The following is a 25748-nucleotide window of genomic DNA, read 5'->3' as shown; positions in this document are numbered from 1 at the left end:
CTGCACCGCCCCGTTTCACTGTCATCGGCCCAATGGGGCGCCCTGTAGGATATGGTGTTGAAGAAAGATTTGATACCTCGGCCACTGCACCAACAGCCTCGCTCTTTCGAGGTATAAAAGAGAGGCACTGCAAGAAGGCGTTGTCCTCTGACCCACAGTATCATAATCCCATAGCAGGGGCCTGTGCTTGTTGAATGTCCACACAGTCGCCCAAAAGAGGGACTCCCGGGCCTGTGGGCGTTGCCGCCAACCCCAGCAGCCGAGGTCTGATAGGATTCCACATTGGTGAAGTACGCCCTCCCTTTCTAACGACTTGTAAAGCCAGCTCTGCTGTGTTCAGTCCGTTGCCATCTTGTATTTAGACCAACAAAGTTCCGACTCTCTCTTAACTTTCCCTCCAGACCTGGTTTCCAAAGAGATTGTGGAGAAGTGGCTCAAGTACCTCCGCAACGAGTTCCCCACCGTGGCTTTCAAGGCCTCAACGCAGCAGCAGAATAAGAACCTGGTGAGTATAAGCCGAAGACCGAGCTTCCTTTGCCCTCACTGTGCCTTAGCACCTGTACAGGGCCGCCATGAGCCTAGAGCCACCTGTATGGGGAAGGGTTCTAGCATCGAAAATAAAGCTCTGCTCAAGAACAAGCGATGATCCATGCCCTCGCTCCACACCGTGGGACACCAGGCAAGCCTCTGTCTACCCTATCTCTCTTCGGGTAACTTTATTAGCGCGCAACTTGGAAACGACTTTCCTCCCTCGATGAGGCACTTCAAGTGTACAAACCAGGAGCATGGAAAGTAAAATCCACTGCATCTTTCTGCGAGCACCAGTTGTAGGGTTTTGTGAATCGATTTGAAGTCTATGTGGCTTTTCTTTCTTTCTTCACCCATCAGGATCTCTCCTTGCTTCTGTGGTCACTGGGGCACCCTTCTGATCTGCCTTTCATATTGGTAGAGGGTACTTCCCTTGATCACCAGTGCACAGTTGTTTTCAGATTTGTGAAACTTGATATAAACCTTTGATTTCTTTTCTTCAGCAACAAAGCCGGGTGCCGGTGAGCCAGGCGTCCACCGACCTGCTGAGCTCCGGGGCCTGCATTGGGGCTGACTGCCTGATGAAGCTTCTGGGGAACTACTGCCGGAACCAGGATATCAAGACGGCTATCACCGTCGGGGTCGTAGGTGAGGCTGTGGGGCATTGCGAAGCAGGGCAGTGGGCAGCCTTCAGGTGCTGGCTAGACGACATCTCTGGGAGGAGCTGTTTGTGGCTTATAAAGCAGACATGCTGGTGGGGAATCTGTGTGCACTAGTGTCACACCTGAAGCTCCCTGCAGTTGATAATACTGCATCTGTCGTTCAAAACGAATGCTCTTTTTTTGCGTGACACGCACACCGGGTGTAGACGTTTACTGATTTCTTGGTTGTGGCATTCTTTCAGGGTTTCCCAATGTGGGAAAAAGCAGTCTGATTAACAGCTTGAAGCGCGCCCGAGCCTGTAACGTGGGAGCAACGCCCGGCGTCACCAAGTAAGTGGTGTGAAGACATATGTTGTGTTGAAAAGCGCACTATCCCCGTGAGGGTTTCCTGGCGCTGAGCGGGTGTGTGTGCCCAGCCCTGCCTAGAGCTACAATCACTGCTACTATTGTCTTGACTCTGTAATAAACACAAGATCATTGAAGCGCGCATATACTAGCAACCGTCATGCATAGTTATAAAATTACACATATGTAAAAAAAAAATGCAGTTGTCAAAACAAAATCCAACTCAAATGAAAAGGGCCTACTAAGGATTATCCCAATGAAAATATTCGAGCCCCAGGGTTTGTCACAGTAGATTTAGAGCACAAAAACCATTGCTTACAGCGGGAATAAGATGCCTGTAACACAGCATGATAATAATCCGTGGTTATAACAACAAGATGATTGTATCTCTATTTTGCACGTTATTTCTTTCAAGAAAGGAGGAGACGCAAGAGCAGCAAGATGATCCATAGGACTTGAGGAAACCCTGTAAAGACACATTGGACATGAACTTTTAAACTATGGCTAATTCTTTACTTACGCTGGCCCGTCTCTACTGAATACCTGATGATAACATGCAAAATCGAGATATAGTTATCTGACGTATGCATCTACATCCCTGAGGAAGCCCTTGTTGTAGGGCGAAACGCGTTGGCTGGCTGTGCCCACATGATATAGACTTAATTTGGAATAAATAATTTCCTGTTCACATTGGAAACTGTGGATTGCAACCATTGAAATTTGGACTTTTCATTTATGATTATATTGCCTCCCATCTTGTTGTTCTATTTGTATTTGATTTATGGCCGTGTGGCAGCTGGTCATCTGAGGTGGTCAGTACGGCCTTAAAACGTACCTTCCATGATAAATACGCCAATCCTACTGCCCTTGGGGACCTCCTGTATAGTGTTTTACCGTCGTGGGAACAACACTCAGAACCTGCCTTGGTCTTTGCGTGGAGAAAACGCCGGAATTTTACCAGCTCCTTGCCGGACCCGCTGCGCGGGTCCCGCTGCGTTGTCTGCCTGTGTGTGGGAGCTGCAGGGCTGCGAGCTGACCCGCAGGGGCTCGATATACCAGGAGCCCCTGCGTGAGGTCGAGACCCGCAACACCTGGGTCGCTCTCCCTGCCCCGCCCTCGCCTCAGCAGATAAGGATCTGCTGCACCGCCCCTCGCTGGGACCTCCTGTATAGTGTTTTACCGTCGTGGGAACAACACTCAGAACCTGCCTTGGTCTTTGCGTGGAGAAAATGCCGGAATTTTACCAGCTCCTTGCCGGACCCGCTGCGCGGGTCCCGCTGCGTTGTCTGCCTGTGTGTGGGAGCTGCAGGGCTGCGAGCTGACCCGCAGGGACTCGATATACCAGGAGCCCTTGCGTGAGGTCGAGACCCGCAACACCTGGGTCGCTCTCCCTGCCTGCCCCGCCCCTCACCTCGCCCTTATTACTGACCCAGCACCGCTGCGCGGGAGCGCCCGGGGCTAAGCCCGGGCAAAGGGCGGGCCCTCTGTGGCCCTCAGAGGCCCGAGGAGACTGGGCTGGGCCCACCCTCTATCGTCTATCGACTATTGTTGGCGCTTCATTCTGATCCAGTGTTTGCCCCTGCTTAGGATAGCATATATTTGATATGCCCTCACCAGCGCCGGATGGGTTCACCGTAAAGGTGGGGGGAACTAAAAATAGGACATTGGACATTTATTTTGCACGAATACCAGGTGGTGGGGATGGGGAGAAAGACTGTTCTCTAGCTGAGCGTAGGGCCGAGCGACGTCGCTCCATTGAAATCTTAAAAAACAGGCCCCTGACTGAAATTTCTATCTCCCAAGAGGGTGAGTCTCTCAGTATTAGCGGGGGGCCACCATCTGAGGAGGGCGTCCCGCTTCTGCTGAGGACTTGCATTACCTCCCTAGTCTACCTATTGACCAAGTGCCTGGGGCTATTGATCCAATTACCCCTAGTAACGTGCCCATCGACTTAACCTTCCAACCTATCCTATCGATTAAAGTACCTAAAGTTGGGAGAGGCAAGCTAAAAACAGTTGCTGATGCGAAGGTGCACGCCCCCCCCCCCCTAATAAGCGAAGAATGAAAACGAGGGGTGGACATGCCAAAATGAAAATTTCCCATTCCGATTTTGGGAAAGGCAATAAACCTGCCCCAAGTCATGATAGATCGATGGTGGAAGTGCACACTCCCTCTCTCGATAGAGACGTCCAAACTATTAACCCTGAGGAACCCCCCATGATTAACATATCTAATGTAGTACCCCCTGCCGCTCCTCTGGGCAACCTGGAATTCCTGCTCAGATCACTGCTCTTGCCTATCAGCGAGAGCATAAAGAAAGTGGAGATTAGGCTCACCATTTTAGAAGCCACACTGAGCAGTATGAAATTAACGGCCACTACTCGAGATAGACCTCCTGAGCCCAAAACCCTCTCTATCTCACAGCCCACCTCACAAATCCCCCATCATAATGTGGGGCCTCCTCTGGCGACCACTGATACCTCCATCTCACATCCTACTGTGGCTAATCCACCTGTGATCCCATATAGTAAAATTATAAATCCACGATCACAGTCTTCACGCCCAGCCCCCCCGTGACAAACAACCTCATACAATCAAATCCTCCCCTACCAATAACAAAATCTATCCCGCCCATAAATAACAGACCAAGCAGAGATCCGGGTGAGCAGTCAACACAATATCCCAAAAAACCAAGACGTAGGACTGTTGACTTACCCCCGGACTCAGCTCCATATACAATTGTCCTGACAGGAGTTCCAGAGCTAGCTGAAGGGGCCAGAGAGAATTATCACGCATTACAAAATAAAACCACCTATTGGTTGAAGCAGAATAGACCCCTTCCGGCACACGTAAATGGAGAAATCCTGTCAGTAAGACGAGCGGTGTGGGTGGGCTCAAGGCCAAAAGACAAAAGGGGAGACGTGATAATCATTAACTTTAAGGACCACAGGGTGGTAAGAATCTTAGGAGATTGGTATGAGGCTATAGGCGGGGATACTATCTCCACACACTATGTCAGCTACTTCTATCCACGCGAACTGATAAATAATTCCAGACATTTCCAAACAAGAAGATATCGTCCGGAGTGGAGAGAAGTAGGCTACCAGCCTATTCAGAATCATTTCTTGAATCAACCTCTGCAACAATTCCATTCTCAGACACATTGGGGTAACTTGAGTAACAACTATCAAACACCATTCCCAGAGTTTAATATTCCAACGTTTAATCACTTTTCAACACTGTCTGGCCTAGACGGATTGGATTGACTTAATAGCTACCTTCCCTTGATACAAGACTGTACTATGATAAAAGAAGGTACTCTAGCTGGTGATATCACCCAAGACACCATGGGTGAAAATCGAACAATTGAAGAATGCACCCAGTTGACTCAATCTAACCATCCATCTGACAGGGGGTGGGAAAATCCAACCAGGGGGAATAACATTACCACTACATCCACTCGAGTTCATGAGGACCATAATAGGGAGGTGGAGGCACCTGCGCCAAATACGCCAAACAGGACAAATGGAAGCCAGGCCTCCGTTATGAGAGGAGAAAAAAATCAACTCATGTACTGGAATTGTGCAGGCTTCGGAGATAAAATTCTGGACGGAAGTCTCTTAGAGTTTGCCAATGAGCCCCAAGTCTTAGCCTTACAGGAAACTTGGCTTACAAAAGAAATGCATTTGATAGGGTATAAAACTTATTTTTCAGCAGGAATTGCAGGAACCCACGGGAGAGCTAAAGGCGGGCTGATAACTTATATATTGAACACGATAGCTGGCCTGGTAGTTACTCCAATTAGCTTAGAAACCCACTATCAGATCCTGAGACTGGTATTTAAGACAAAGAGGACTATTCTCCTCGTCAACCTCTATGACAATGCAGCGGAAAACGAGAGAATAAAAATATTGGGGGGTTTACGTAAGAAACTAAGTAGTGATACAAAACTAATACTAGGGGCAGAACCAGCAAGTATCGTTTGGGGAGGAGATTTTAATCTCCACCCCTGCGAGAATCAAAAGAATAATATCTGTGGTATGGGCCATGGGATGGAGGAGCAAATAATCCATTTTACTCACTCAGTGGTGGGAGACTTCCTAAACGAATCCCTGTCCAGTTTAGATCTAATAATATTAAATCAAACAAACCCTTTACTTGGGAAGCTGGACCCTACCTATCTTGGAAGGGGAAGTGAAACCACAATTGATTACATCCTCACCACAGCGACCCTCGTAAATAAGATCTGGGATTTCAGAGTGAAAATTAATACATTAAGCGATCACTCAGCTTTAACTTTTAATCTAATCCTGGACCTATCCCAGCTATCAGCCCAAACCTTAATGTCTACCCTTTCCCAGAATAATATCCAGCTCACAAAAACAAATGGCTATACTCTTGGGTGGGGGAAGATTGATCCTAATGAACTGACTAACAAGGTCGTTACAGCAGCACAAATAGAAATTTTGAAGTGCTTAGACATGGAGGTGTCTGATGAGGAAGTCCTGTCCAATTTTAAGACGATTTTAGGTAAAGTAAATGAACATCTTACTGTGAAGCAGAAAGGGACCGGAAAAAAAAGAAAAGGATGGTTCAACCACGACTGCTCAGTAGCCCATAAAAAGCTAAAAAAAGCATTAACACAAACAACAAGAGACAAAGAGGAGGTCAGGAATCTGAGAATAGCGTATAAGCTGGCCTGTAAAGCGAGAAAAGAAGAGCTAAAAAAGGCATTATGGGACCAGCTGCATGAAAGCTCATTAAATAAAAATAGCGAACTCTTTTGGAAAGTGGTTAAAGCACCCTTCCTGATAGATTCAAAAGACCAGCCATGCCTCGATGTAGCTATTGAGGGACAAACCTGGACAAACCATTTCGCTAAGATTTTTGGCAAACCACCAGTAGTAGTTGTTAGTGGAAAAAATACCATCACAAATGAGTATAATTCATTCCCAATTCCACTGACACTTAAACTATATGAGGTAATAAACGCACTGAATGCCAGCAAGAGTGGAAAAGCTCCAGGCCCGGACGGGGTACCAGTCGATTTTTTTAAATTCAGATTAGATCTCTGGGCCCCGATAATAAAAAGGGTGTTTGACGCAGCAATGGTCTGCGGACTACTTACATCCTGGACCCAATCAATTCTGGTACCCATCTTTAAGAAGGGAAATAGAGAGGAGGTGACCTGCTATCGCCCAATCTCCCTCCTGGACTCACTGGGGAAAGTACTAGGCAGAGTGGTTCTCCAGCGTTTACAGGAGTGGGCAGATGATACCGGGACCCTCTCGGATATCCAGTACGGTTTCCGAGAGGGCCACGGAACAACGGAACAAGCCCTGCACTTGGCCCTACTGATGGGAAAGTATGTCTCAGCAAAGCGCGAGAGGTTGTACATGGTATATGTCGACCTCTCTGCTGCTTTCGACTGCGTCAGTCACGCAAAACTCTGGTCAGTTCTGACTAATATGGGAATGGACGAGGTTCTTGTGACCTTCCTTAGAGAATTATACTCCAACGCTTCCGCGAGGGTGCGTTTTGGAGTACGGGGTGAATTGTCAGAATCCTTCTCTGTAGAGCGCGGCGTCAGGCAGGGCTGCGTCCTTGCCCCCTTCCTCTTCTCCCTCTATACCAACGGACTTGAGGCAGAGATGTTACGGGGGGGACTGGACTTACCCCGCGTAAAAGATCGACTGGTGCCCGCGCTCTTGTACGCAGACGATGCGGTGATTATAGCACGCACCCCTCGTGAGCTACAAAAATCCTTGAATAGCTATGCAAAATTCATGAGCGACCTAGACCTTCTTATAAACATAAAGAAAACTTTTGTTATGGTAGCTGGACGGGTAAGGAGTAATAGAAAAGCAATACTTTTAAATAACGAAAAATTTGAAACCACTTCCCAATACCCTTACTTGGGAATTATGATAGATGAGAAGCTCAACTGGAGAGCGGCCATAGAAGCTCGCAAGCACCAACTTTTGCGATCCATCGCTGCTCTTATGAAATTTGCCCAGAAACTAGGGAAAAAATCTCCGGTTGAACTACTCCAAATCTATAGAGCCAAGTGTCATTCAATCGCACTTTATGGGGCAGGCTTATGGGGCCACACACACACAAAAGTCTTACAGGTTGCGGAGAATACTTTTATAAGATTCTTACTGTCAGTCCCTAAAAGAGTATCGACTTTTGCTTCTCATTCAGAATTGGGTCTATCACACATTGATGATTTGGCCAAAATTGAACCTGTACTTCTCTGGCGCAGAATATGGGTCTCAACAAAGAACTCTCTCACTAAAGCTATTGTTGCCGATTGTATGACCCTAGACCGCGTAGATAAAATTGTTTGGTTAACATATGTTAAAAATCTCCTCACTGACTTAGGAATGGCCGAGTATTATTATAACCCCGAATCTATTATTGGAATTCCTAAGAAAGACCTCAAGGCAAAGGCGTTGAATCACTTTGAAGAATTACGCATCACTGTGGAGATCAAGAAACCATCCATACAGCACGCCTTGGCGGTCACAACAACAATGGAAATGGAACCATATTTAACCTATGTTGACTCGCAGTTTGAACGATTCCTACTAGCGCGATTTAGGCTGAATATTTTCCATAGGGTTGTAGCATTCCCAAACCGAAATAGTTGGGAAGAGAGTTTAACCCTTTGCCCATGTGACGATTTATCCGAACAGTCTACGATGCACACTGTACTGTTCTGCAAATATTATTCCGCCCATCGAAGGCTTTGGCTAACCCCATTGTTGAGAACTTTAGGCCTTCGTAAATGCCGCCCCGCTATGTTGTGGTTACAATTTTTAACCTCAGAATACGTATGCAAAGTAGTCAGTACTTTCTTAAAATGTATTTTTAAACTAAGGCTGAATCTTCAGAATAACAACTATTAAATTGTCTTGATAAATTGTTATTGCCACAAATTCTAAATGAGCTGAATATGTTTTAGTATTGTTAAAATGCATGCAAATATAATGTGTAAATGCTTTTATGGTAACTCATGGAAAATGAATACCGAATAAAGATTTTACTTACTTATTTACTTACTGCCCTTGTAATAATGTTTCATAATAAACAGGTCTGACAAATGGCTTCGGTCATAAGTTAACAATGATCCAATCAGGTGTTTACCTCTAATCTGTGACTCCTCATCATAACTAACTGACATCTACTGTATTGAGCGTAAGAGGGCTAGTGCCGGACCTACAATCACAAAATTAGGAATGTAATCAACATTACAGTTGGTGAAGCAAAATACTAGTTCTCCTAAGAGGGCCTTTCAAGGATTATCACAGTGCAGATCTATCCCACGGGGGGATTAACAACCCTAACACCCTGTTTGATTCCACATAACAAAATACCTCTCCGCAGATTGGACTAGAATAACAACAATCCACCCTTCATACCTATCGACTTGAAAAAATTTTCACAATAACTCCGGCCCACTGACTTTCTCATAACATTCCATAATAAACAGATCTGGCTCAGCTCTGGTCAGGGGCTTGCCACCACAACTAACAAAACCCTGCTGTATCGAGTAAAAGCTCTCGCACATGGCAACGAGGGGAGAACTAACACCAGAATGATCGAACTGTTTAGAAACCGCTGCCTACAAGGTGGGAAGAGGACTATTCAAGTCCTTTCTGGGGTCCTGGTCTTTTGAGAACCAATTGTTCAAGCTTTTTAGTCTAAATAGGTGTTGTGTATATTGCACCCATACACTTGCTTTATATTTCTTGTACATGTTTCCTCCAGATGTCTGCAGCAGGTGCACTTGGACAAGCACATCAAACTCCTGGACTGCCCTGGTATTGTGATGGCCACCTCCACCTCCGACGCGGCCATGATCCTGCGCAACTGCGTGAAGATCGAGCAGCTCGTGGACCCGGTGGGGCCGGTGGAGGCCATCCTGAGGCGCTGCAACAAAGAGCAGGTCTGGGTTTCACAGCGACCAAGTGATTATTTGTTTGAGAGGCAGTCGGTGCCTGCTAAAGCTTTCGCTTCATTGCTTAATTTGTGCAGGTGGCTTCCGGTGCTTGGTACCGGCACTAAATTGTCAGCATCAGCACCAGCGATAGTCCACCACATGGTGGCGCTGTCTTTTTAATTTTGAGATGAGCAGAGCAACCAGGTTTATTAAGCCAATCTACATTGAACAAGAATAATCCCAGCCTCTCATACCCAATATTATAGCTTTGTGAGGCCTGAAATAGTCTGAATTGTCACACTTGTAGGAGTGCAATGGTTAGGTGTTATGTTGGTACTGTCGTTGGCAGGGTATGGGTGGTGCAAGCTGCAGTGGGCTTCCGAGAAGGGCCCTGGCACAAATTAACCGCTGTTCCGCTTTGACTTTGCAGATCATGCAGCACTACAATATACCCGACTTCAAGAACACCATGGAGTTCCTGGCGCTGCTGTCCAAGAGGCAAGGGAAGCTGCGGAAGGGCGGCGTTCCTGACCACGAGAAGGCAGCTAAGATCGTCCTTACCGACTGGACCAAGTAAGTGTACCGCAGCCGTGGTGAAGTCACTTACAGAGCTGCAGCAGCCCGTGACGACAACCAGCAGAGCGAGAGCCACAGTAGATATAGGCATCCTTTAGAATACACATGTGCGTATCGGGGTGCGCTCCAGCTGTCTGCCCGGTGCTCTGCAGAGCAAATGCTGCAAATGATGGAGAGTGGCGGAACAAGAAAAAGTCAAGACATTTTGAAATCTAGGTGCCCATTCAAATGAAGCTTAAGTGTTTAATACCTAAAGTTCCTACTTCAAAAGCCAGTAAGGAGCAGTATTTAAGTTCAGCGATTACCCTCTTCATAATGTTTATTTTGTGGTGTTTGTCCCATAAAAAGTGTACATGCATGAAATGTCCAAAATAAGCATACACATTTAATATTACTCGTACTGTCAAAGTGTACAATGCAGGGCAGAGCGATGGGTCTCTGGATACGCTGAGCCAGTCTCTCGCAGTCCCAGCAGCGGGATGTACTTATGCACTTGCGCAGGCGCTCTACCTGGCTGGTCTCTGGGGCTCTGTGCATCTGTGCTGTTGTTACCTGTAGATTGCTGGAACTCGGTCGGTACCCAGAGCCCAACTCTGGCACTGTGAATGGGTTATGGGACAGTACCCAGGTGCACCGAGGTTCCTGCGGGCAGTCTGGTGATCGCCCTCCATGGTGCAGGCATTGGTCCTGTTCCTTGCAGGATATCCTTTGGGCATCTGTCCTGATCTGGAAGGAGCTTTGCACTGCCTCTCTGGTGAGGGGTGTCCAGGGATTTGTACTACCACAGGGAGCATCTGCTAGTGGCACCTTCTGCGTCCATCGGCATGTGGAGTAAATGTAGCAGTTCTCTAGACTAAACACCTTCTCCCTTTCAGTAGTCCGGCGATAAGCAGCTGTATCAAACTCTGTGCCTGCCACCATTTTGAATCCGTTGCTCAACCAATCAAAGGCCAAGCTTCTTCTTACTCTTCTCATACCACCACATCTGACCAGTCCTCATATCTTCCCTGGCTGTGAACATTCCCCTTATATTGGTTACTCGAGTCAAGCCCCTTAAGATGTGTTCGTAGCTCCCAGTGGGTCCACAGAAAGATTGCGACACACAGAAAAAGGCGCTTTCACGTCTACTTTTCTGAATGCCGCGCAGTATTATAGGTTCTTTAATATTTATGCAGTCGTTTGGATTTTCTGGCCTCTAACTTAATCCATTCCCCTAAAACCATCCCTCCATTCTGCTGAACATCTCATTAAACACGCACAGAAGTTTGTTCACGTCTCCACTATCTTGTCTTTAGCTATTGACTTCCTTTCCCGGCTCACCTTACGTTGAGCCTCTAAGGCTCTTGTGTAAGGCCGTCTGTCCTACATGACTATAGACTAGAAGGGTTTGTGTCTTGTGCACGTTTTCCTTCGAAGCATTTATTTTGGATGTTGTTTTGAGTGGACGAAAGATGGTCAAAGTTGGAATTGGGTCTCTCCTCCTTTTCTCCTCTCCTTTGGAATATTCTGTCAGCCCATCTCAGTGATGCGCCCGTTCACCCGGGCTGCAAAGCACGCTCTGGTTCCAGATGGGTAAACGAGGACTGAGCACGGGTTTTGTGGTAAATATGTGTGCATGTGTTGCTCTAAGTAGTGCTGTGGGTGATCATACATGCAGTGCTGATCGTTGTCATTCTCTCACCCTTCCAGCGGTAAGATCAGCTATTTCACGCACCCCCCAGAGACGCACACCTTGCCCACGCACATCAGCGCTGAGATAGTGACGGAAATGGGGAAGGCCTTCGACTTCGAGGAGCTGGAGAAGGGGAACCTGGACGCACTGTCACGTGAGTAGCCAACGCAAGCGGATTCATCCTGGTAGTGGCCCTTGGCACGTACAGCACTGTCGTACCTCTTTTACCCAAACCCCCGTAGTAAACCCACTTGCACTACTGTGCGGGCGTGCACCATTCATTCACATTCAGCGAGAACACCTGCCATGTTTGAGTGGATTAGAACATTTGTACAGTCGGAGACGAGTTGTAACCGGGAGCTTCTCTTGTTCTTGCCCATTCTCTTCCATTTTAGAAATGCCCTCTGTGCCCCAAGGGATAGGAATGGAGGCTTCTGGTCTGACGAGTGGAGGCGTGGAGGACATCGACCTGGAGGAAGAGGAGGGCCCGGAGCTCAGCGATGAGGCCGAGGAAGTCATGGACGAGGCTCGAGACACAGAGGTGAGATCATTTACTACCTTCCAGCTCCTGTACTGCGTAAGCCAGGCGTCATCAACACACGGGTCCCTGTGGGGTACGCATTCCTCCGAATCCAAACCGGCCAGCTCAAACCCTTCTAGTAACCGGCGTCCACTCGAGAATCCGCTCACGAAGCTCCATCTCTAGGGCATGCAGAGGTAGACCGATGTTTGCACCCAACGCGGGGCACCTCCCACAGTGACGATGATTCGGGCGTCAGGCCCACTTTTACAGGCGGTGAGGGCACAGGGCACAGCCTGCCACAATCTGGCAGCTCACGAGTGCTCCAGGGATGGAAACAGCAGGTGACTTAAGTTTGCAAAGACAGCTCTGTTGGAGACTGTCCCTTCCTGCATTCCTTTGATGGCACAGCAGAAGTGAGGTGTGTTCCCATCCCCACAGGGTCCAACATGCCATGTATCCGTGAGCGTCCCCTGCCTGGGCAGAGCGGGTTTTCAAATGAATTATTCTAATTTTTAATGGTTAATATTAATTTGTTAATGTTTTTCCAATGATGCTTTGGAAGGCTGCTCAGATTTGAAGAGTTTGCACACGCACCATGTATGCACAGAATAGAATTAACATTTGGAAGTCAGAGCTACTAGTTTGTACAGATAGGAGTTGGGGGCGGGGTCACCTCTGAGTTGCACGGACACCAGCTAGGGGTGGTGGTAACTTGTTTGCAGATACACCTGTTTGGGGCGGATGTTGTTTGTGGCTCTCATGGATTGAACTCGGTGGACCGTTGTCTGTTTTTGTATTCCTGCCTGTGATAAGGAAATGTTTATTTCGTTCTTGTCCTATCCCCTGCCGGCTTCTAGTTTGATTCCATGACGGTGGAGATCAAAGACAGTCAGAAGAGCAAGTCTCGGACGGACAGCGAACGAGTCGTTCCTCGAGCCCCGAATCTGCAAGAGATCTGGGCAATGGACCCCCTCCAGCAAGGCCAGGGGCTGCGGGCAGCAGGCAAGAAACGAAAGAAGATGCAGAAACGCGCAGGTGAGTCGCCATCGCAGGGTCCAGGAGCCTAGATCCTGGTTCCAGGTTGGAAGGGAGTCTTGGTACAGAATTAGCAAGACTTGATAGCCCTCGATTCTACATTACGGATCGTAAACTACTATGAACACAGAATCTCACTGGTAGAACCCCGCCTCATCGGCACAGCGTGTACCCAATATGTGGCGCCCCTTTTCGTCTTCATAGAATCTTCTGTGTTTTTGTTTAAGTGACAGTGAAACAACATCAGCAGCTGCCTTCTTAGCAGGTTCTAGGACCAGGTTTCATTTAAGTCACAATGTGGTGCCCATTTTTCCAGCTTTCCAGTAGTGTTTTTTTATTTTAAACCTTCCATGCGAGGGTTACCCCGGTGTTGGACATTGGATGCACTAGGATCTTACTGCACCCCAAATGTTCATGTGCGGGGTGTGGTTCTCCAGCGAGGTTTGTGCGAAGGTCTCATTGACACCTTTGATTTTCTACTCCCTCCGCTTTAAGGTGGGAAGAATAAAAACTCACAATGGCGGTCTTGTGATCCGGTCATCTTGAACTGAGGTATCGGTGGGGTGGGGGGGGCGGCAATGACGGAGGCAACATCAGGCTGTAGAAGGACAGCGGGTTTCGGAGCCTGTTTTGGCTCCACAGTGGGGTCAGTCTGCGGACAGCTGAGTGGACGGTTGGAGCACTATAGTTGACAGAGTCAAAGTTGACTAGAAGAGTTCTCAAGTGAGGGTTCCCTCCACCCCTGCCCAGGCTCATGGGCTCTGAATATTTCCAGCATTGTCTTACTCGACCCCAGAACACTTTTACAGGGAGGTAGCTTTTTCTAATAGAAAGTATTATCTTTAAAAAAAAAAAAAAAAAAACAATTGCTTCAACAACAAAAAAAACATATGTATGTCCTCAGTTGAAAAAAAGAAAATGTCTGTTTGCATTTTGAGGTCTCTGAGTACTTTGCCCCAGACAGACATTGCTGTTTGGTTTACAGACCTTTGTAGTCAATGTATCTGATGTTTGTAGTGGTAAAGGGTGTGTACTTCTGAGTCTGGCACGGTACCCACGCTGTAGACGATTGCTACGGGTGAGTAACTTTAGGGCAACAAGTGCTCCGGTGTGGCTGCTTTCATTCTTGGAAGGTGCTCCAGGCCAACCTGGAGGAGACCAGTTAACAATCCATTCTTGTGAGACCTTAACCCCTTCCACGCTCATGACGAGCTGGGCTCGTCATGAGGTAGCCTCCTCGCACGCTCAGGACGAGCCCAGCTCGTCATGTAAGATGCGTTTTTAAAAAACTCAGCGTGCGAGCGGAATTCCGCCCGCACGCGGTTAATAAAGTCCACGTGAAAAGGGTTTCTTAGAGGCTGTTCGTACTTTTTATCCTGGGCAACACAAGATCATTCACTGTATGAGGTTAGCTGCTTTATCAATACTAAATTATTTTGCCCTGCTACGTACTGCCGCAGTGTAAAGTGTTTGTGTCAGAAAATCAATCAATCATATCATTTGTAAAGCGCACTACTCACCCGTGAGGGTCTCAAGGCGCTGGGGTGGGGAATGCTGCTACTGCTCGAAAAGCCAGGTCTTGAGTAGTTTTCTGAAGGACAGCAGGTCTTGGGTCTGTCGTAGGTGGATGGGGAGGGCGTTCCAGGTCCTGAGGAGTCTTCTGAAGGACAGCAGGTCTTGGGTCTGCCATAGGTGGATGGGGAGGGTGTTCCAGGTCTTGGCGGCGAGATGGGAGAACGATCTGCTGCCTGAGGTCGCTCTTCGGAAGCGGGGGAACTGTAGCGAGGGTGAGGTCGGCGGAGCGGAGCTGGCGGGACGGAATGTTGCACAATGGCAAAACATTCACCCCCAGTCAGATCTGGGTTTAATCCATCGTTATTGTCCTCCCAGGCCACTGGAATCAAGCTATCCTGGCTGATAGCCAGAACCCGGTCCTAGAATGCTTGATTCCGGTCCAGGGACGACATGGCTTGGCAGTTCGGGCTGGACTGTTCCCATGAGGCACAGGGTCAAGACTGATTTGCATATGTCCTTGTCTGAACTGGGGTGGCTTGGTGAGCAAAATAACGATGGATTAAACCCAGATCTGTGACTGGGGGAGAATGTTTTGCCATTGTGCAACATTCCGTCCATCATCTTGTGTGTTTTGCTGTTCACCCTGTGTGGGAAGGGTTTGACCAGACGTGGGTCCCGTGCTCAATAAGCCATTGGAGTCAAGCTATCCTGGCTGAAGACGGCTGATAGCCAGAAACCGGTCCTTGGATGCTTGATTCCGGTCCATGGAAGACATGGCTTGGCAGTTCGGGCTGGACTGTTCCCATGAGGCATAGGGTCAAGACTGATTTGCATATGGCCATGTCTGAACTGGGGTGGCGTGGTGAGCAAAATACAGATGGATTAAACCCAGATCTGTGACTGGGGGTGAATGTTTTGCCATTGTGCAACATTCCGTCCATCATCTTGTGTGTTTTGAAGTTATATATAGACCATATAACGTAAAGCAAACACCAACCCCAGTATGTCCCCCAAGACCTGGGTCTATGTATTACTTACATAGCGGTCTCGAGGGACCCCTATGTGAAGACCACTTTGTACCTATACACTGTATCCTGATAAAATGTAATCATTCACTCAACACAATGAATAAAGGAGACAGGCTTTTTTTTTTTTTACAAAAAGTTAGTGGTTTCTATTTCCATTTTTTATCATCAAGTAGGTGCTTAATAACAACATGTGTTATCATGGTGACGGTGGTGCAGATGGCACAGTGTGTGAACAAGGTGCAAGACGTGACTATGCACAAGGTAAACAACAACTCGTGTTATGGAAGCCCTGGTCCGAGGGAGTCACTTTTGACTCCCAGAGATAGGAGAGTTGAGAACAGATTGGATAGTTATGGTCAGCACATTCAACCCCATGAGTAACCATATACAAAAACACATCAACGGGCATGGGCATCTGGTTGAGTAAGCAGGTAACCAGCCTGCTCTGTTTGCCTTTGAACAAAATACGAACATTAGGGAGCATGTTTTGACACGCACTCTGGTCACTATGGAAGCTTCCGGCAGTATTGGGCATTCCAGATGCAATAATTGGTACGTTTGTCGGTTCATGAGTAACACCAAAGTGTTTGTAAAAGAGTACAAACTTTGATCATTTTGTAATTGTAACACTAGAAATATGGTTTGTGTCCTACCATGTCCGTGTAATCTGGCCTACGTTGGCCAGGCTAACCAATTGGTCAAGCGGAGGATTTGTCAACAAAGAAGCCGGGTGAGATGTAAAGTGGAAAGGCCACCGTTGGTCAAACACTACTCAGACCTGAACCACACTACTGACGAGATACGGTGGCAAGTGATAGAGGTGGCAAAATTGGAAAGCCGAGGTGGCGATATAGCGATCAAACTGAACCAGAGGGAATGCAAATAGATTGACGTGCTACAGAGCGCGGTTAATGGACTAAATGACATCCATGACCATTACGGGTTGGCTGTGTTGAAAGGGTGAACTGCGTCAAGCACAGTGAGGTTGTTGATTGATAATATTTGCACGGTGATTAGACCGGTTAAAACATGATTAGCGCAAAGATGGTTCAGAACTTCTGTATAAATTCACCCACATCTAGTCTTGTATGTCGTCTGTAGTAACACACTGTGGTGCATGGTAAATAGATGGATTCATTGAAGTAATTTTTGTTGCCCGGCCTCCACAAGGTGGGACTGTGTCACATCTTATTACATAGCACGCCTGTCATGGTATTCCGCCAATCACACTCATTCCTGGCATGTGCAGGGGGCCAATATATCACACGCTGACACATGTACACATAGACTGCTTCGATGACCGTCTATTCTTTCTTGACTCCTATCGGCATGGTTTGGTTTCATGCAGATGTATGATGAAGAAAAGCATACGGGTACCTCATACGAGTTAGACAAATACAATATTCCTGGCACAGTATGCCGACACATGTGATTTGCACGCATGCTGAATTGGTGATAGTAAACACCATCTAGTAATTGTTTAAACATTGGTTACAGTAACTGGGGTATTCCGATCTGCATGAAGTAATCTCACGCAGGCATGTGTTTGAGGGAAAAATATGGTTGCCTCACACGAGTTAACAAAAATAATACTTCAGGCGCAGTATGCTGTCACACATGATAATGATAGCGGTGCACAGGACGGGCACCCTGCTGCTGCATGTATGTTGACCTAGGATTGCATTTCTTTGGCGATTACCCCTTCAATATCAACTCATTACGCCATACCCTTTTCTTGCAGAGTAGTATACTATTGTGAACTCATAAGTGTATACCTGGGGTTCACCTCAAGTCCAATAGGTGGTGTTAGAAATGGGATTTCTGGTTGGCTAAGGCTTGCGCCAAAGTCAGGCAGAAACCACCATTTTAAGTCAGGGCAAGGAAGTCACCCGCCAAGATAACCCCTGCTCACCCTCTTGGTAGGTTGCCACGAGCAGTCAGGCTTATCTCAGAGGCGACGTGTAAAGCATTTGCGCATGCACCCCCAGCAACAAACTCCCGGGCCCCCCACAAAAGGAACTCCAGACAAGGTTATATAAAAATAGCCTTTGTATTATCAAAACACATCAGAATCATAATCACAGGATGTACATTGTGCCAACTGGCACAGGCAAGATTTACAAGGGATTATATGTACACAGGACAGGGCCACACGGACCACTGTCAGGAATAAGCACTTGGTAGAACTAGAACATACAGAAGCTTCACACATGATGCATAGAAACACATTCAGAGGTATAGGCTAGAAGATTACACATGAGGCATAAAAACACATTCAGCGGTGTCAGTGAAGACACATGACGCATAAAAACACATTCAGCGGTGTCAGTGAAGACACATGACGCATAAAAACACATTCAGCGGTGTCAGTGAAGACACATGACGCATAAAAACACATTCAGCGGTGTAGGTAAATAACTTTGTACATGATGCATAAAAACACATTCAGAGGTACCAGACCACAGGGTGCGCAAAACATACAACACACAGTACATTTCCTAGCACCCTCAGAAGCACATAAACCAGCATTTAGCGTACAAATCACATTTAGGTCATAACTCACATCAAGGTCCAGGTTGCGCCACTGCCCCATAACCTAAACGTAGCAGCTGCCCACTACTTGCTGGGCAGCTGAGGACAGGGACAAGGGGCCTAAACGCTGCAGCTGGCACTAAGTGCTGCGCAGCTGGGGAAGGCCAGGGATGAAGGAGTGCGTCTCACTCCTAAGTTCACAGTACATGTCCCTAGAAAAGGAAGACCTAAACGGTGCAGCTGCCCACTAGTTGCTGGGCAGCTGTGACAAAACTGCGGCAGGGGCTCTCGCTAGCCCTCAGAACGAAACTGCGCCAAACTGAGCCATCTGGCTCTGAACAAATCAGGGGCATTTTGGGGGAGCCCACTAGGCTCTGAAATACAAATACCACCCTAGGAGCACACTGGCTCCTGAAACAAGTATGCCCCCTAGAACTGGGGTCCTCAGGGGCAAGAATACGGGCCCCTCGGGACCCCCTGGGCCTTTTAAACACATATGGGCCAGTCAGAGCCACACAGGCTCTCTAAACAACTAAACAGTGCCCTTTCTGGAGCCCTCCAGGCTCTGTACCAAACGGTGGGGCGGCCCACTGCCATCCGGGGCCGCCCTAGCTCTGGGCTTCCCGTGGGAGCGGGAATCACTGGCGCCCTCTCCCTCCTCCCCTCCGGGCAGCCTTACTCACCGGCTGCTTCCCGGAGGTCACGGGGCGCCTCCTCTCTCGCCAGGGGCCATTGGGGGGGATCTCTGTCTTCGGGCGGCGGTATCGCTCGGCGGGGCTCTCTCTCTCCTCATGGGAGCCCCGCCTTCTTCATGCGCCCGCTTCGCCAGGTCTTCGCCCGGTCCCCCATCCCGGGACCGGGACTTAGGGTGGAGCCGCAAGGCTCCGGGGCAAATCAGTTTCAGGGGCTCCCTCCTGGTCACGGGAGCCCTGCAACGCTCACGCCACTTCCTGCTTCCGTCCGCGGGCCCCGCCCACAACCAGGCGGGCCGCGGTTCGCGGCGGCAGGCATCGGATCGATGAGGGATGGGCTTTGTAAGAAATGGAACCCCCGGCCGGCCAGGGCTTGCGCCACAGCCAGTCAGAGACCGCCACTCCTATATAAAGTCGACCCCTGCTCGCCCTCTAGGTAACGCGGCGCGGGCAGTCAGGCCTATCTCGGAGGACATGTGTGAAGCATTTGCGCACGCACCCACCAACAGCAACATCCCAGGCCTCCCACAAAAGGAACTCCACACGAAGTATATATGAAAATAGTCTTTGTATTAGACAGGACACATAGGAACATACACTTTACAAGGGGTTCAAGGCACGGCAGGGGTTACCAGGGAAAAGGTACAGGGCAGGGCCAAGGGACCACTGCCAGTGGTACGCATCTGATGGAACTGGCATTAGAACACATATCTCCTGGGAGCTTCCTAGAACTAGCAGTAGACTCACTCTGACCAGGGATCACATACATGAGACATTGGGTACTCAGGCTGGAAGGGACAAGGTACATAACACAACAGATGCCCCCATCAGCAGGGCTACACATAGTCAATCAGCAGGGCAACACATAGTAATCCTCAGCATCACATGCATATTAGTCCGTAGCACCCCCTAGGCCAGATGACCATCCTGGGGCAGGGGCGCCTTAGAGTCTCGGTGTCCAAAGGGGCCTGAAAGGGCCCGGGCAAACCTAAACGTGGCAGCGGCCCACGAAGTGCTGGGCCGCTGAGGGACTTGGCGGAGCCTTGCCGGCTCAGGGGGACAGGAGGGCGATGGTGGAGCCTCTCGGGGCTCAGAGAAACAGGGGAGCACGTGGTGGAGCCTCTCGGGGCTCAGGGAAACAGGGGGGCACGTGGTGGAGCCTCGCGGGGCTCAGGGAGACAACTGTGGGCAGGCGGGGCCCCCCTCGGGGGACCCGACATCAATGGCGGCCCCTCGGGCCATGAGGGAACCTCTCGGGGCCCAGGCAGGGTCAGGGGCACGTGATGGAGCCTCCTCGGGGCTCAGGGACTATCTGGGTGGAGCCTCGCGGGCTCGGGGGACCAAACAGGGAGAGGGAGCTTCTCGGGGCTCAGGGGGGGCAAGGTATGGCCAGGCGGGGTCCCCCCTCGGGGGACCCGGCGTTACTGGGGGCCCGCGGCCCTCTAAACACATGGTTGTCCACGCGGGAGGGGAGGGGCGGCCACCGGCAATGTGGCCCGATGCCCCGCCTCCCCTCCTGCCTCACTCACCGGTCGGCGAGCGCGCCGGTCTCTCTCGTTCTCCGGGGCGCCCTCTCGCTCCTGGGGGGCCCCGGGGGGGGGGGGAAGCGGCAGTTGTCTTGGGGGGACGCAGGGGCGCGGAGTGGGCTCCCGCCGCTCCCTGCATGCTCGTCTTGGTGTCTGCAGCTCCCCGGGCCGCCGGCCAATCAGAGCGCGGCCCGGGGAAACGTCATCGGGCCAGCCGCCAATCAGAGCGCGGCCCGGGGGCGGGCTTCACGCGGGGTCCCGGGCTGCGGCGGTGAACACAGGGGAAATTGACGAGGGCCCGGCTCCCTCGATAAGGCAGCCAGGAAGGCAACAAAGCGAGGTAGGCACTCGCTGGGCGTCGGGCGCCTCCGTGGGGCAGGGCAAATGCCGGGTGGCACCGGCTCGATCAATTCAGCGTGCCCCAAGCGCTAGGGGTTAGATACAGCGCTCCCAGCGCTATAGGGGGAAGTAGAGCGCTCCCAGAGCGGGAGAGGGTGAAGGGAAGCAGCAAGGTCCAGCAAAGAGTCCAGGGGCTGGGCAGGGCCCAGGGAGGCCAGCCAACCCTGAGCCCAACCAGCAGCACGCCCCTGGCAGGCTTCCAGTCAGGACCAGCAGGAAGAAGAAGAGAGAGAGAAAAGGGCCCACCCTCCTTTTATACAGGAGCTCCCTTTGTCTCCAAAAGGGGCAGGCAGGGAGAGAACCAGCTGGAACTGGTTATAAGGAATTTCTTGGTGCTGGCCAGGCCAGGGACACTGGACGCACCCCCGGGGGGGGTGGGGCCAGCCTGGTGGGGGAAGGCCCAGCCGGCTTCAGCCAATCACGCGCCAGCACACCTACTGCACACACACACCAAGGTCTAGAAGGGGCCCTTCCCTTCTAGCCACACGCATGCCACATATGTCATCTTGTAGCATTCAACCTCACGAGCGCACACATACCAAACACGGCCCGGCACGCCCCACGCATCGGGAACTGCCAGAGCCACATACATCCCCCATGCATTCCTATGGGCGGCAGGTCTCTCTCACCACGCACACACTCAGGAGGGGACTCACCATCCCCCGGTCACATATACTAAGCACAACTTCAGGGATGGACCTGCCAGACGGGCCAAGTCCAACACATGCCCCCCCCAGCCCAAACGCAGGGGAGACCAATCACTACCGGGATGGACTTCCCTGCTGCAGGGCGGTAGGACGTGGACGCGGCCCGCAGTGCCGGACCAATAAACATATCCATATTAAAAATAATAAAAGTTAAAACAAAAAACAAACAAAAAAATAAAAAATGAAGACATAGGTCCAACCAGGCTACCCACCTGGTACTCCTTAGTTGCCCATGACTAGGACCAGGCCCTAAGCCATCCAGATACCACTGGTCCCTGCTAATCCGAAGTGGGGGGGCGGTACCCCTGGCCCCCAACAGCCATTCTCCACTCCCTTTCTCAGTGTAGCCACGACTACCACGGTTCCTTCCACCTAGGGTCCGCACCCTCAGGTTTACCAGAGGTCACGGGCAAGAATGCCCCACCCTACCTCTACTTCTGAGGTTCCGCGTTCTCCCAGGAGAAACACCCTCAGAACACACCTTCCTACCAGTCTTGGAACTTCCTCCCTCCACTGGTCTTCCACCTGGGAACTAAGCGTTCAGCTCTCCCCAAGGCAAGCCGCGGCCGAGCCAGCAGGTCTTCCTTGTCCGGGATACAACTTAACATGAATTCCGCCAGGGCGACACCTGACACCTAGAACACAACAAGATGAGCCGCGGCAGCGCCAGCAGGTCTCAGTACAATGAACACAACAAGATGAGCCGCGGCAGCGCCAGCAGGTCTCAGTACAACGCAACCTAAATTCAGCCAGGGCGACACCTGACACCTAGAACACAACACGATGAGCCGCGGCAGCGCCAGCAGGTCTCAGTACAACGAACACAACAAGATGAGCCGCGGCAGCGCCAGCAGGTCTCAGTACAACGCAACCTAAATTCAGCCAGGGCGACACCTGACACCTAGAACACAACAAGATGAGCCGCGGCAGCGCCAGCAGGTCTCAGTACAACGCAACCTAAAGTCAGCCAGGACGACACCTGACACCTAGAACACAACACGATGAGCCGCGGCAGCGCCAGCAGGTCTCAGTACAACGACCACAACAAGATGAGCCGCGGCAGCGCCAGCAGGTCTCAGTACAACGCAACCTAAATTCAGCCAGGGCGACACCTGACACCTAGAACACAACACGATGAGCCGCGGCAGTGCCAGCAGGTCTCAGTACAACGAACACAACAAGATGAGCCGCGGCAGCGCCAGCAGGTCTCAGTACAACGCAACCTAAATTCAGCCAGGGCGACACCTGACACCTAGAACACAACAAGATGAGCCGCGGCAGCGCCAGCAGGTCTCAGTACAACGCAACCTAAATTCAGCCAGGGCGACACCTGACACCTAGAACACAACACGATGAGCCGCGGCAGCGCCAGCAGGTCTCAGTACAACGAACACAACAAGATGAGCCGCGGCAGCGCCAGCAGGTCTCAGTACAACGCAACCTAAATTCAGCCAGGGCGACACCTGACACCTAGAACACAACAAGATGAGCCGCGGCAGCGCCAGCAGGTCTCAGTACAACTCAACATAAATTCCGCCAGGGCGACACCTGACGCCTAAAACACAACCAGCGGGGTAAGGGGACTTGATGCATCCAACACATTCAGCGGGGTAAGAAAGGACATTATTATCGTTGATTCAGCAAGCTCCCCCTCCCAGGGAACTTACACCCCATTACTCAGCACACCTCAACATTCATCCACACATCGTCCCTTAGACTGGTAAGACAGTTTTCTACCGCCCAGATTCCTCAACCTGACCCTGGTGGCACAGGTACCATTACTCTAGGGGAGGGACAAGGATCATACACATTTGAACACAGCTACGCAGACACCACTGGATCCCACCCTTCTGGGGAATCCAGAAAACCATATTGTACTAGGGAGAGGATTTACCCTCCCAAGCTAGGGGCAACTAACTAACAGGGTACACAGACACTTTTTCCACAGAACAGACATTTCCATTGATCATTAAACATTTCCATAGGGCAGACATTTTTAGCAACCTGACCTGACCCCATGTGGGGCAGGTATCATTACTCCAGGGAAGGAACAGGGACCATCCACATTGAACACAATTACGCTGCCACCACTGGATCCCACCCTTCTGGTGAATCCAGAAAACACATCGCACTAGGGGGTTGATCTACCCTCCCGGGCTAGGGTCACCTAACAAGAACACATTTTTCACAGAACGGACATTTAAGTAACCTCCTAAAAACAATAATCTCCTTTCTTTGCGACCAGTTACAATAAAGAGTTTTTGTAGGGAGGCCAGTTATCGTTGTGGTACTGCGCAAACACAAGTCCGGATCCCACCGCTAGCCGCCAGTGTAAGAAATGGAACCCCCGGCCGGCCAGGGCTTGCGCCACAGCCAGTCAGAGACCGCCACTCCTATATAAAGTCGACCCCTGCTCGCCCTCTAGGTAACGCGGCGCGGGCAGTCAGGCCTATCTCGGAGGACATGTGTGAAGCATTTGCGCACGCACCCACCAACAGCAACATCCCAGGCCTCCCACAAAAGGAACTCCACACGAAGTATATATGAAAATAGTCTTTGTATTAGACAGGACACATAGGAACATACACTTTACAAGGGGTTCAAGGCACGGCAGGGGTTACCAGGGAAAAGGTACAGGGCAGGGCCAAGGGACCACTGCCAGTGGTACGCATCTGATGGAACTGGCATTAGAACACATATCTCCTGGGAGCTTCCTAGAACTAGCAGTAGACTCACTCTGACCAGGGATCACATACATGAGACATTGGGTACTCAGGCTGGAAGGGACAAGGTACATAACACAACAGATGCCCCCATCAGCAGGGCTACACATAGTCAATCAGCAGGGCAACACATAGTAATCCTCAGCATCACATGCATATTAGTCCGTAGCACCCCCTAGGCCAGATGACCATCCTGGGGCAGGGGCGCCTTAGAGTCTCGGTGTCCAAAGGGGCCTGAAAGGGCCCGGGCAAACCTAAACGTGGCAGCGGCCCACGAAGTGCTGGGCCGCTGAGGGACTTGGCGGAGCCTTGCCGGCTCAGGGGGACAGGAGGGCGATGGTGGAGCCTCTCGGGGCTCAGAGAAACAGGGGAGCACGTGGTGGAGCCTCTCGGGGCTCAGGGAAACAGGGGGGCACGTGGTGGAGCCTCGCGGGGCTCAGGGAGACAACTGTGGGCAGGCGGGGCCCCCCTCGGGGGACCCGACATCAATGGCGGCCCCTCGGGCCATGAGGGAACCTCTCGGGGCCCAGGCAGGGTCAGGGGCACGTGATGGAGCCTCCTCGGGGCTCAGGGACTATCTGGGTGGAGCCTCGCGGGCTCGGGGGACCAAACAGGGAGAGGGAGCTTCTCGGGGCTCAGGGGGGGCAAGGTATGGCCAGGCGGGGTCCCCCCTCGGGGGACCCGGCGTTACTGGGGGCCCGCGGCCCTCTAAACACATGGTTGTCCACGCGGGAGGGGAGGGGCGGCCACCGGCAATGTGGCCCGATGCCCCGCCTCCCCTCCTGCCTCACTCACCGGTCGGCGAGCGCGCCGGTCTCTCTCGTTCTCCGGGGCGCCCTCTCGCTCCTGGGGGGCCCCGGGGGGGGGGGAAGCGGCAGTTGTCTTGGGGGGACGCAGGGGCGCGGAGTGGGCTCCCGCCGCTCCCTGCATGCTCGTCTTGGTGTCTGCAGCTCCCCGGGCCGCCGGCCAATCAGAGCGCGGCCCGGGGAAACGTCATCGGGCCAGCCGCCAATCAGAGCGCGGCCCGGGGGCGGGCTTCACGCGGGGTCCCGGGCTGCGGCGGTGAACACAGGGGAAATTGACGAGGGCCCGGCTCCCTCGATAAGGCAGCCAGGAAGGCAACAAAGCGAGGTAGGCACTCGCTGGGCGTCGGGCGCCTCCGTGGGGCAGGGCAAATGCCGGGTGGCACCGGCTCGATCAATTCAGCGTGCCCCAAGCGCTAGGGGTTAGATACAGCGCTCCCAGCGCTATAGGGGGAAGTAGAGCGCTCCCAGAGCGGGAGAGGGTGAAGGGAAGCAGCAAGGTCCAGCAAAGAGTCCAGGGGCTGGGCAGGGCCCAGG

The 25748-nt window shown here is 51.1% G+C and overlaps 1 protein-coding gene across 1 annotated transcript in view; it reads left to right on the top strand.

Moving 5' to 3' along the window:
- The window catches only part of GNL3L (G protein nucleolar 3 like), a 42269-nt gene that overhangs the window by 13216 nt on the left and 3305 nt on the right, over positions 1 to 25748 (top strand). Inside the window, exons 7-14 of the mRNA XM_078664551.1 lie at positions 402 to 505; positions 1032 to 1176; positions 1433 to 1520; positions 9309 to 9486; positions 9911 to 10053; positions 11746 to 11882; positions 12124 to 12269; positions 13109 to 13286. Coding sequence (XP_078520677.1) covers positions 402 to 505; positions 1032 to 1176; positions 1433 to 1520; positions 9309 to 9486; positions 9911 to 10053; positions 11746 to 11882; positions 12124 to 12269; positions 13109 to 13286 — 1119 coding nt within the window. The remainder of the gene's footprint in view (positions 1 to 401; positions 506 to 1031; positions 1177 to 1432; positions 1521 to 9308; positions 9487 to 9910; positions 10054 to 11745; positions 11883 to 12123; positions 12270 to 13108; positions 13287 to 25748) is intronic.

The sequence above is a fragment of the Lissotriton helveticus genome, chromosome 10 (assembly GCF_964261635.1).
Source record: "Lissotriton helveticus chromosome 10, aLisHel1.1, whole genome shotgun sequence".
Taxonomy (NCBI): Eukaryota; Metazoa; Chordata; class Amphibia; order Caudata; family Salamandridae; genus Lissotriton; species Lissotriton helveticus.
This window is presented reverse-complemented; position numbering and strand designations above follow the sequence as displayed.